This window comes from Mesocricetus auratus, unplaced genomic scaffold, assembly GCF_017639785.1.
Source record: "Mesocricetus auratus isolate SY011 unplaced genomic scaffold, BCM_Maur_2.0 Super-Scaffold_2245, whole genome shotgun sequence".
NCBI classification, from domain to species: domain Eukaryota; kingdom Metazoa; phylum Chordata; class Mammalia; order Rodentia; family Cricetidae; genus Mesocricetus; species Mesocricetus auratus.
In genome coordinates this window covers 21492629-21505243 of record NW_024429180.1, presented here as the reverse complement: position 1 = coordinate 21505243, position 12615 = coordinate 21492629, and the positions used below count along the sequence as shown (strand labels likewise).

Here is a 12615-nt window from a genome sequence, read left to right as displayed (position 1 = left end):
TTGAAACCAGCCTGGTCTAAAAGAGCTAGTTCCAGGACATCCTCCAAAGCCACAGAGAAACCCTGTCTCGAAAAAACAAAACAAAGCAACAACAACAACAAAAAAAAACATAAAAAAAAATTTAAAAAGCCAGGCATGGTGGCACACAACTTTAATCCCAGCATTCCAGAGGCAGAGGCAGAGGCAGGCAAATCTCCGTAAATTCAAGGCCAGCCGTGTGTGTGTGTGTGTGTGTGTGTGTGTGTGTGTGTGTGTGTGTGTGTGTGTGTAGTGTGTGTGTGTGTGCATGTGTGTGTGTGTGAGTGTGTGTGTGTGAGAGTGTGTGTGTGTGTGTGTGAGAATGTGTGTGTGTGTACACAATATATCAAGTTCTTTTTGTAAGTTTGGCTGTTGAGGTGGGGGGAGTCTATGTAGCCCAGGCTAGCCTCAGTTTGCTATGTAACCCGCTAGGACCTAATTCACAATCCTGCCCCAGCTACCTGAACTCTTTGATGGCAGGCATGTGCACCACATCTAGACTCAAAATGGACTTTTGTATTAAAGTGCCCTGAGAATAGAAATTATCCTTGAGAGAATGAATAACCAATGTCCAAATGACACCAGACCTACAGAATAGACAATCATCAGAAGAAAAAGTCAACCTATGAAAAGATAGTTAAAAGGTGTATATTTTGATAGCAGTTAATATCCAAAATATCAAAAAAAAAAAAAAAGAAAACCCATCAACTCAAAAGCAAAAGAACAAACAACTAACAGTGGGCAGTTGATTTGAGACATTTCTCTAAAGAAAACACAGCAACCAACAAGCATATAGAAAGATGTTTGCCATGGTTGATTACTGGGAGAATGCAGATCAGAACCCCAGAGACGGCTGGGCATGTAAGAACATTAGCCATTCTATGCAAGGATGGTTGATTACCAGGGGAATGCTGGGCATCTAAGAACACTAGCCATTCTACCAAAGGGCCCGGGTTCAGTTCCCAGGACTGCCATGGCAGCTCACAATCCTCTGAAACTCCAGCTGCAGACAATCTGACAACCTCTTCTGGCATTTCAGAGAACCAGGCACATACACAGTACATGCACACAGGCAAACACCTGATGTGGGAAGTCCTGTGATTATGTCAATAAAGCACGATTGGACCAATAGGAATCTAGATAGGTGGGACTAGGAGTCCAGGAGGAGTCTGGGAAGGAGAAACACAGAGAGTCGAGATGTAACGCCATGGGGTAGGAAGCCCGGAAACTTCTCCGGTAAGAGACATATTTAGATTAACAAGTATGGGGTAATTACTTAAGTCAGAACTAGCCAGTAAAAAACAAGCAAGGCCAACAGCTTCATAATTAATATAGCCTCCTGTGTGTTTATTTGGGACTGATGGGGCTCTAGAACCAGTCTGGCGGGAAGGCTTCTCTCAAGGAAAACGCTTCTCTTTACAAACACCCGTGTGTGTAAAGATAAATATTAAAAATTTATAATAAACCTATTTTTATTCATCTTAATTATAATGTCCAGTCCTGTTTCCAAATTTTGAGACTTTCAAACACTTAATATCTGATAAAAATTAAATTTTCTACCTTTGTTTTGTGGTACATTTGATCTAAATTAGTCAACAAAAATCTTTTATGTACTTAGCCAGCTCCTCTACACAGATTTCAAAAGTAGGGTGATGGGCCAGCCAGATGGCTCAGGCGCAAAGGGGCTCATCACCAAAGTGCATGCCTAAGAGCCACCGTTCATCTCAGAATCCTTCGTTCTAATTACTGGCCCAGTTTCTCATACGTAGAGATTTAATTTTCCCGAGTTGCTGCTGTCCTGAGTCACAGTCCTGGTGACTGGCTCTGCTTTTATTTTTCCCCCACACAAGGGTTAATTTTTTCATAACCTTATTGAAGTTGAGCACAGTCTCACGTTAGATTCTCAAATATGGATCACTTACTCAATTATGTGGCAAAGAAGGCTAAACCCCGTCAGACAAATCATTAAATTACAGCAAAAACTACCCATGTATAATTCTTTTTAATATTTATTTTAGAAACACTCTTATTTACATATCCATACCCCCATTCCCTCGCCCTCCCATCCTCCCACTGATCCCCTAACCCACTCCCCACCCACTCCCCGGGGATAGTGAGAACCTCCACGGGGAATCATCAACGTCCATCACATCATTTCCGTATCTGGGTTGCAATAGAATCCCTCCATAGGGAATGGGCTCCTGAAGTCCATTTGTGACCTAGGAATAAACCCTGGCTCCACTGTCAGAGATTCCATAGACTGCCTTGGCCTCCTAGCTGGTACCACATCCAGAGGGCTTGGTTTGGTCTAATGCTGGTTCCCGGTCTGAGTGCTCTCTTTAGGTCAGGTCAACTGTTTTGCGGGTATCTCTAGTTCCATCTTGGTCCATTTGCTCATCTCTCCTCCCTCTCCACAACTGGATTCCGGGAGCATCATCAAAGGGCTGCCTCACATGTATAATTCTTTAAACACAAAATTAACAGGATTATAGTTGATTCTTCTAAATATTTATGTGCTCACTTTTAAAACCTTCTGAGGCGGAAAAGAAAAAGATTACTCTCTCACTTAAGGGTGAGTGTAAATTCGTCTGGCAAACAGTAGCTCTTCTGACTCTGACTCATTACAGATGGTTTTTGGCTTGGCCACTACCTGATGCGTTGTCAGCAACTCTACTGGGATACACAAAATACTTTGTAAGTGCTAGTTGAAGTTATTGGGTCATGGGCTTTAGGACTTAAAAGACAGCTAGTCCTCTCAAGTCGTGGATTTCAAATTCAAGGACACAAGCGATGGCCCCAGAGGCAAACAAAACCTTCTGTTTGGCTGTCAAGAAGCCTAAATGCCTACCATTTTGGAACTGCGTTTCTGAAGTCTACCAAACATCTAAAGAGATGGGACATCTCTTCTTGTCCCACTTGGCTCTTGGCTGAATTTACTGGATTGGCTTCAAAGAATACTGGTCCTGTTATAGCATGCATGCATGTCGGATGACGTCATTGCTGTACACATGCATACCACTCCCACAATTCCACAGCTGTGTGCCTGGACTTTTCACCTTGGGCAGACTGATTCCCCATCCTTTTTAAGGGCCATTTATGCTTTTCACATGTTTTCCTAAGCTTGTATGACACTTGGAGGGTGTTATTACTTAGATCATGAAATATTTTCAAGGATGAGCAAGTAAGAAAGCAAGGCCCTAGGTCAGCATCCTTTGACAAACACATCTTTTTGCAGAATTTCAAGTGTTCTGATTTTATGTTCATTAATTCCTTCAGATGTGTGCTTTCTGTTACTATGTCTCACACAACTTATGTAATTTTAGAGTAACTAAACAAAAGAGGAAAATTAAGTAGGTCATTCCAAACTATGTTGGATTTTTAAAAAATGAATTTTAAATACATGAGGTGCATATTGTGAATAGCTACCACAGGTAGTTTGGAGAGTATTTACTATAAAATTTCTGTTTTCTCATTTTCTCCCCTTCAGTTGACTAGAAACTCTAGGAGGCCTTTAGAAAACCATTAGTCTCAGCCAGGCGTTGGTGGCACACGCCTTTAATCACAGCACTCAGGAGGCAGAGGGTTGTGAGTTTGAGGCCAGCCTGGTTTACAAAGCAAGTTCTAGGACAGCCTCCAAAACAATACAGTGAAACCATCTCGAAAAACAAAAAACAAAACAAAAATCTCTGTTAAGCTTATCACCCTCTAAATGCATCTCCACTGTAAGGGAAGAAAATTACTTGTCCTGCAATATTTGTTCTTTCTCACACAGTGAGACTTTTATTTAGCCAACTCAGGCTATTATTAATCGAAGGAAGTACCTCCAGTGATTTGGAGTCCATCCTTCCATTCATTCTGAGTTCATCATTTCAGTACCAAAATCAGGAGAGCTTGGAAAATGCTAAGGAGAGATTTAAAACCAAGTCTTGATATATATAGGACATTTCTAGCCAGATCCTGCTGGCTTCAGCCCAGTCATATGGCTCTGGAGTTCAACTGCAAAAGACTGGGAAATACAATCTCCCAATGGGTCTGATGAAAGTAATGTATGGGCCAACTTCTCTTACTTCTAAGGGCATATTCCTGGTTGAAATTTCTATACAGTATGAGTGCAACTGCTTTGCAAACAGGGAGTCAGGGGCTACAGCGGTGGCTCAGCAGTTAAGGGTACTTGCTGCTTTTGCAGAGGATCTGGGCTTGACCTCAAGACCTACATGGTGGCTCACATGCATCCATAACTCCTGTTCTAGGGGATCTGATTCCCTCTTCTGGATCAGTGTTCTGGTTGACTTTGCACCAATGTCCGGTATTTGTGGAGAATCAGAAATGGTAAAGCAAGCAGCCATTAGCTCACCACACTGGGTTGGTAAGTGTCTTAGTTACTGTTCTATTACTTTGAAGAGACACCATGCCCAACACAACTTTTACAAAAGAAAGCACTTAATAGAGGGCTTTCTTTTTTTCTCAATATAATTTTTTATTTAAATTAGAAACATACTTGCTTCACATACTTGCCTTTCTATGGGACCCCCCCCAAATCCCCACACCATTCCCCAGGGAGGGTGAGGCCCTCCATAGGGGGATTTCCAGAGTCTGTCACTTCATCTGGGGCAGGGCCTAGGCCCTCCCCCATGTGTCCAGGCTGAGAGAGGTTCTCAATTCTAACCAGGCAGTGGCAGCGCACACCTTTAATCCCAGTACTTGACAGGCAGGGGCAGACAGATCTAAGTTCAAGATCAGCCTGGTCTACAGAGTGAGTTCCAAGACAGCAGGTCTAAACAGAGAAATTATTTCAACAAAAAAACCAAAAACAACAACAACAAAAAAACAAAAGGGGGGGCTGGATTAGTTTCAGAGGCTAAGTCGAAACCATCATGGCAAGAAACATGGCAGTAGACAAGCACACAGGGGTTCAAAGTTCCTATTCTGATCTGCATGTATGTAGGCAGTCCTGGACCTATCACAGACTTCTGAAACCCCCAAAGCCCACCCTCAGAGACACACCTCCTAATCCTTCCCAAACAGTTCCACTAACCGGGGACCAAGGATTCAAACATATGAGCCTCTGGGGACCATCCCATTCAGCACACAACACAGTGGGCATGGAAGAAGACAGAAATGTGCAAACACACCACCAGGGGGTGCTCTGGTTTACGCTGCACGCAGCAAATTACTGGGGATGAATTTTCCACGAACAGCAGCAGAAACAGTGGAATGCTAAGGTAATAGAAGGATTGGTTTACTTTAACCTGACTGCAAACGTCTGAAAGAAATCTCACTTTTCTCACCAATTCTTTTCAGTAATTCCTTTAACTATTTCAAGGGGATGCTATAAAACTAAATTTGTCAAGTAGTTTTCATCAGTGATTACCTTCCTAACTTCATATAAGTTCTAGGCAAGATTTTATTCATAGTTAAATCTGTATCAATAAGATTTGAAAATTTTCTAATATACAAAACTGTGCTGTATCTAAGTATCATTTACTCATCTGTTAAGACATATTTACACATACAAACATTAGTAGTCAATACACACTTTTAGCTTATTGACAAGGCAAAGCATTGGTCACCACAAAAATAATTTGAGTTTATCAGATTTTTTAAAAATTGGGAAAAAATGGGAAGTGCAATTATTTTTAGTTAATTTTTTATTTTGTACCCCTTGGTGCGTTGCCTGCATAGGCATCTGAGGGAGGGTGTAGAATCCCTTGGTACTGGAGTTACAGACAGTTGTGAGCTGCCATGTAGGTACCGGGAACTGAACCTGAACCTGGGTCCTCTGGAAGAGCAACCAGTGCTCCTAACCTCTGAGCAATCTCTCCAGTCCCAGAAGCGCAATTTTCATTGCATAAATATCCTTTGATCCATATGTAGTTCTTTTCTGGATGATAGAGTCCATTACTTTAGAATCACAAATCCGTTCTCATACAGTTTCAATTACAGCAGCAATTTCCTTGAACTGTCTGTAGAAATTCTGGAGAAAAAGGGGAAAATATTAATTTGCCTTTATATCTTATCTACACAGTTTGTTTCATTATATATAAGCACCACATATATTGTCTGCATTTTAAAGTGACATCGTCAGTGAAGATCACTGAGAAACAACCGTTCCTAGAAAAGAGGACACAGAATATACAGCAAATCTGAGATAAACCCCAGCAAGACCACACCTATGAAAACAAACAGGAAGAACTGTCCCCTGAAGGAAACATTACACATGTACGTAACTTCTGCCGGTGTCTCAGTAGCCTCAGAGGGCAGACTGTGCACAGCAAAATCTGCAGATGTTCAAAATCCTTACATGTATACATGGTAGTTGCATGCAGTATCTACATATATGTGGTCACCATTTGTCCCACTGCATACAGTGCGTAACTCCGCTATAAAAGAAATCCTGCCATTTCCATCACAGTGAACCCAGAGGACACTGTAAAGACAAATCAGACACCCCAAGGTAGACAGCATAAGATCTCACTTATATTAAGAGCGTCGACCTCACAGACACCGGAAATGGAAGGTGCTTGTCAGGTGCTGGATGTGGGAAAACGTGAACATGTTGGCTAAGGGAACTAACTTAGCCAGCAAAGTTCTGAGGATCTCATGTATAGCATGCTGAGTATAGTTAACAGTGGCACATTGTGAGATTGTGAGATTTCAAATGTTCTCAGTATGCACGCATCTATACAGACTGTGGGTGATGCAGGCAATAATCACCTCCACAGACAGTCACTGCACAACATGTATTTTTACCAAATCACACTGTACACACTGAAAACATGTAACTTTTATTTATCAGTTATACCTCAACAATGCTTCAGAAAAAGGTGATCCGTTTACTAATTTACTTACTTACTCCTGAAGAAAAAAACCTGTAGAAGTGCACTGCACGGAAGAAGGGCGGGCCTGCACGCGTGAATGACTGAAAGGCGTGGGCGGAGCTGGTTTTCACGTTCAGTGAATGACTATGCACTATACTTCCTTTCCCCACTCCTTCAAACACTTACCAACATTAATAAGAACACATGCGTGTCGTCTTGTCTATCAAGAGCCCCCCAAAATACAGCTTATAAAGAGGAACTCAAGCGTCACACAGTGGTATATGACTTTCCCAGGAGCCCACGATGGGGAGAAAAGGGCTTGGCTTAGATATAGAGCACCTACTTCACATGAGGAAGGCCGGAGGTATGATCTCCACATCATACACAAATAAAAAAAGTGTAGGGCTGAAGAGAAGGCTCACAGTTATAAGCATTACCTGCTCTTCCAGAGAACCTGGGTTTGATTTCCAGAATTCATGTGGCCTTTTACAACTGTCTGAAACTCCAGTTCCATGGGATCTGATGCCCTCTTCTGGCCTCAGTGGAATATATTTATTTTGCACAGACACGCAAGCAGACAAAACACCCATACACTCCAAATGAAACAAATAACAATAAAGGAAGTCAAGAACCAATGTAGTTTTAATCTTTTTCAAAAAAAAAATTAACTTTTATTTTCATTTTATTCTCTATGGTTGCCTTTCTGGAACTTTCCTCTGAGAACTGCTTCAGCTACTGAATGGCTTGCAGCAACCAAACCAAAACTGAACGTGCCAGTTATCAGCTAAGGACAGACATCTCTCATAATATACATTCAAAAGGAAACTGGGCTTAGCGTTCACTCCTAGTGGTGGTTTTAGAGAAAATGGCTCTCATAGGGAGAGGAACTATTTGGAAGTGTGACCTTGAAGGAGGAAGTGTGTCACTGTAGGGACGGGCTTTGAGGTCTCTTTTGCTCAAGCTTCCCTCAGTATGCCAGTCAACTTCCTGTCGCCTGCAAGCTAAGATGTAGCCACCATCATATCTGTCTGCACACCACCATGCTCCCTATCATGATGACAATGGACTGAACCTCTGAAACTGTAAGCAAGGCACCCGTTTTGTTTATAAGAGTTTCTGTCTTCACAGCAATGAAAACCCTAAGACACTTCTGTTTTCTTCCTTGGATAGAAGGTAAGTAATAATGTCAATATGAGTGCCTAAATTGAAGCATAAACTACTGAGTTACTTAAATCTCTAGCTAGTAAGACCCATCAATATGTATTAGTTCAGAACTGCATTTTGTAAACAGTCTACAAACCCAATGTCAATGTTATCCACAGAAAAGATTACTTATACTTAAAATTATTATTAAACCTAAAGAAAATAGTAAGAGATTAAATACCCTGTAGAAAAGATGAAATATTTCTAAATATATTCATCGAAAACTTTACAGTAATTAAAGGATACTACACTCAAGTCAGTACATCTTACTGGAGAAAACTTACAAACCCCCAGAGAAAATAATTTGATTTTTTTTTAGTATGATCCAAAGTACATTAACTTGCAAGTAAATAAATGAACATTTTCTCTTAAGAAAGCTTGTATGCAGCTTTTGCAACAGCACTGACACTTAAATTCAGCGAGTTAAACTACAAACCTGAAACTGTGGAATGGTCATTTCGATGGACTTGCTGTTTACTTGGCCAGAATGGTCTGCCACTTTTAGTATCACCGCCACATACGGATACTTGAGCGATCTGCATTGGTCAGAGCTCACAGCCATGCCCAGTTTCCACTGGAAATCTATAAGCTTTAACGAAATAGCACAAATATCCCATGAGCAACACCACTGCCTTAAACAAAAGCCCAATTTCTGTCTTCCGTCTTGTATTTGTTTCGGTACTGGTCCTAGCACAGGAAATCGGTTCATTTATGTTGGTAGGCACAACGTGGTCCAACGGCAATGGAGGAAACAAAGGGCATAAGCAGGACCAGAAAACAAGTGGAGAAAAGCAAAATGTCAAGCACAGGAACCCAATGTCTACCAGATGCGGAACACAGTAAAAGATGTGAAAAGTGCCTTTTGAAGCAGGCTTGACTCATTCTCTACTTCAGGGCACCCCAAATGTTTTGGAGCATTAACCTTTCTTCCTGTTCCATAGGCCACAAGTCTAAAACAGATGGGTGACATGGTCCTCACAGTTGCCCAAGGCACCCATGGAAACCATCCCAGTTGTTTCCACACTACATTGTCAAGCTCAGACCTACTATTACAATGAGGGATGATGAGGCTTTAGATTCCATCAGTCCCCGTGACGGGCACATGCCAGGTGACCAGGTGGCATGCTATGCAGTGTATGTACCTGTTCAGTGCCTCTCTGAATCATCAGTTTTATAGGTTATTATTATTTCCATTTTGCAGAAAGCTTAGGTAACTCAAGGTCACACGTCTCAGAAACAAGAACAGAAACGGGTGTCTGTTTGACTGTAAAGATTAAAAGCTTCCCAACTGCTGCGGTGTTAATCTAGTTCTGGTCATCGGTGTTGCCGTGACGTCACACAGAGCTGGATAAGCACTGCTCTTGATACTGAGGGTAACAATCTGTCTGTCTTACTTCCAAACAAGAGAGGGTGCCAGGCAATCAACATATACTTGCCAATGGGCCCATTTTCTTTTGCAGTGATCTACTTCTCTGACAGACACAAGAGTTGCTGACTTTCCAGTTTTTCATTATCAGGACCAAGTAATAACTTCCAAGGTCCTAACATGCTGGACCCATTGCTCCTCACAATTAAAAAAAATGTATTTGCATTTACTCAGGCATGTGGAGGTCGAGGGACTTGAATTAAGTTTGTTTTCTGCTTCACACGTGTTCCAGGGATTTTATTGAGTCTTAAGGTTGGGAGCAAGCACCTTTACTCTATCCAGTGAGCCACCCCGATGGTCTTGTAATTTTCCTCATGAAGGTGTGAAACCGCTCACTAGAAGTGTTTATTTTTCTTTCTGCTATTTTGCTTGTTTGTTTGGTTTTGGTGACAAGATTTTTCTGCAAAGCCCAGGATGGCTTCACAATTGTGGTGACGTTCCTGCTTCAGCCACCCAGGTGCTAAAATTATTATAAGGCGCACATACCTAGGTTGGTAGATTTATTTGCAATATATTGTATAATTTTTTTCAAGTTGTGAAACTTGCTTTTTGTGTCTAAACCATGCAAAAAAAAAAACTGAGTCATATTCCCAAAGTCATTATTAATTCTAATAGTCTTGTAAATTATCTTGGCTCTCCTTATGTATGTAATCATATGGCCAATCACCAGTAAGTCACCGTGTGGGGGGGATTATAACACACTGGTCACTCAGATACACCCGTGTCCTAATCACAGAGGCTGTCTCCATGTGTGAAAGCAGGTATTAGAGATGTAACAAAATTAAGATCTTGGGCTGCCGTTTCTCTGGATGTGATCCTAATATAATCAATCTTTGTAGAGGGAAGGCAAGAGGGTCATAGTCAGGAGAGGAAGCAGGGGTTGGGATCATGCACAGGCCACAAGCCAAGAAAGGAGACAGCTAAGAACAGAGAAAGACACGCGAGAGACGCTTTGCTCCAGCCATACCCAAACCTTCCTGTACCATGGCCCCATTTCTGACTTCCAGAAGTGAAAGGGATACATTTGTGTTGCTTTAGAGTAGAAAATTTCTGTAAAATTAATAAATGAAAATCTATAGCCCAGTACAAGTCAGTCTTAGGGCATCTTTAATAGAACACATAATACAAAGTGAACAACTAAAACAATTCATGAGACTGAATAATTAATAATAACAATATCATCAACTCGGTTAACTCTGGTTGAAGAGATGGCTCTGCGGTTAAAAACATTTGCTGCTCTTGCATAGGACCCAGGTTTGGTTTCCAGCAACTACCCGGTGGCTCACAACCATCTACTACTCCAATTCCAGAGAATCCAAGGCCTCTTGTGGCCTCCGGTGACCCATGTGTTGTAAATCTTAAAACGGAAATGAAGTGCCACTAACTCATATAATGTTATGCAAAGACAGGGAGGCTTATTGGTATCACAGAGTTCAGTCCTCTCCCAGGAGTCTTCAAAAGCAACATCAAGGCAAGCCTGAAAGTGCCAGGCATGTAAAACTAGCTGCTTGGGATGCTGGATAGAGAATCACAGGTCTGTGGGGTTCAGGCGGAGTTTAAGGCCAGCCTCAACAGTTCAGTGAGAGCCTGCCTCAGGCTTACAAAGCAAAACAAAAATCCTTTGAAGACAAGCAATAGCAAATACTTTTCTAGACCCCTTCACTCTTACATATTCCACTTCAACTTTTCTTATATTTTACGTGAACCTAGGTAACTCCTGCTCTAAAACTCCAGTTTCCTAGTTTTCTTGTTGAAGTGTTATTATTAGTTTAGAAAGCCCAATGTTTTTTTCCTAATGTAAAATACAAAAGGTTAGGAAAACTACGGCTCATCTTCGAAATAGCTTTTTTAAAGAAATGGCTAGGCTGTAACGCCTTTAATCCCAGCACTTCAGAGGCAGAGGTAGGGAGATCTGAGAAGTCAAGGCCAGTCTGATCTTGCTAGAAGATCTTCCTAGCCTGGGCTACTTACTCAGCAAGGCCCTGCCTCAAAACAAAAACAAAACCACTTAAAGTTAAAAAGACAAGGAAGGGAGCTACCTCTGCCAACATTAGTAACGGCTCACGTAACCCTCGCGTTGTAAAACTCCACAGTCCTACCTTGGAATAAAGGCTAACTAAGCCGGAACAAGCCTTGGTCTGCGCTCTCTGGGCAGGGCAGGGCAGGGCAGCCTAAAGCACTCCGGCAGCGGCCATCCCCCTCGGGTCCATCCCCGTCGGGTCCGGGGGAAGCGCATCCCCGGGGAAGGACCCACCGAGAGGGGCGGGGACCGCACGCCACAGCTTGGGGCGGCCACTCACCTGGCAGGTGACCTGGAACAGAAGCGGAAGCACCATTTAGAGAAAAGTCCTCCCGGAACCCCCGTCCGCCCCAGCCCTTCTCCTCCCAGGCCAAACGAACCTCGGATTTGGCGTCCAGCACCGGTTCCCTGAGCGGCGGAGACTCCGCCATGGCCAGACAGGAAGTCGCCGGCACGGGACCGGCACTTCCGCTTCCGGCCCGCGCCTCCCAGCCCACTCGCTGGAGGTGCAGAGAGGAAAATACATTTTTCATGCAGTTCTGGATTTGTCTCGACTGAACATCAGTTTGGGGATATACTGGGATTCTGGAAAGTTCGGTGGGGAGAAAGGCCAAGGACGCGGAGGGAACCGAGCGGAGGACTAATGACCTTCAGGACGCTCGCCTCCCCCACTGTAGGGACCTGGAGTGGGCTCCTCCCCGCGCAAGCGCAGAGTGGCTGTGCCAGGGAGGGCGCGAGCCCAGAGAAGCTGCTCGCAGAGGCGGGCCACACCCCCTAGCGTGGATCGTGTCCTGTGACCCTAACTGTGGTTGTCCAGGATTGAGTTCATTGGCCTAGCCCGACGTTAGGAGGGTAGAGCGGAATGCCTTTTAAAAATAAATAAATAAATAAATATATCTCTGCTGTCTGTCTTTATTACTCCATATCCCAATCCGATTCCAGCAGCTCCTTCTCATTCTGCATGCTGCAGTTAAAACCTAAATTTTAAAAAAGTCTCTGAACAGAATTATTGGTTCTACTTAAATGCACTAATTAGCTTGGGAAGAGAGTCCCTGGGTGAAACAAAGCAATGCCCCAAAGCAATGAAAAGATAGAACACTGTTGTGTATCCGGCTGATCAATACATTAGT

The 12615-nt window shown here is 42.9% G+C and overlaps 1 protein-coding gene across 3 annotated transcripts; it reads right to left on the bottom strand.

The window, feature by feature from the left end:
* Positions 1-5648: 5648 nt before the first annotated feature.
* Commd6 (COMM domain containing 6) lies at positions 5649-12193 on the bottom strand. Of its 3 annotated transcripts, XM_013126607.3 has the most exons (4): positions 11866-12189; positions 11766-11777; positions 8476-8628; positions 5649-5992 (listed from the first exon to the last, which is right to left on the bottom strand). In XM_013126607.3, exons 1-4 carry the CDS (start codon positions 12016-12018, stop codon positions 5942-5944), a joined length of 369 nt encoding a protein of 122 aa, XP_012982061.1. In that variant the 5' UTR covers positions 12019-12189; the 3' UTR covers positions 5649-5941. The 3 variants fall into 3 exon arrangements, with proteins under 3 accessions (XP_012982061.1, XP_012982062.1, XP_012982063.1); XM_013126608.3 differs by lacking the exon at positions 11766-11777 and having other exon boundaries at positions 11866-12193; XM_013126609.3 differs by lacking the exons at positions 11766-11777; positions 11866-12189 and adding an exon at positions 11565-11759.
* Between the last annotated feature and the right edge of the window lie 422 nt (positions 12194-12615).

Excerpts from the sequence above, each read along its gene's own strand:
- Commd6 (XM_013126607.3), bottom strand. The coding sequence starts at position 12,018 with ATGAAAAATGTATTTTCCTCTCTGCACCTCCAGCGAGTGGGCTGGGAG. Across the intron at positions 5,993-8,475 it reads TGACCATTCCACAGTTTCAG|AATTTCTACAGACAGTTCAA; the intron begins GTTTGTAGTTTA and ends CTTTTTCTCCAG.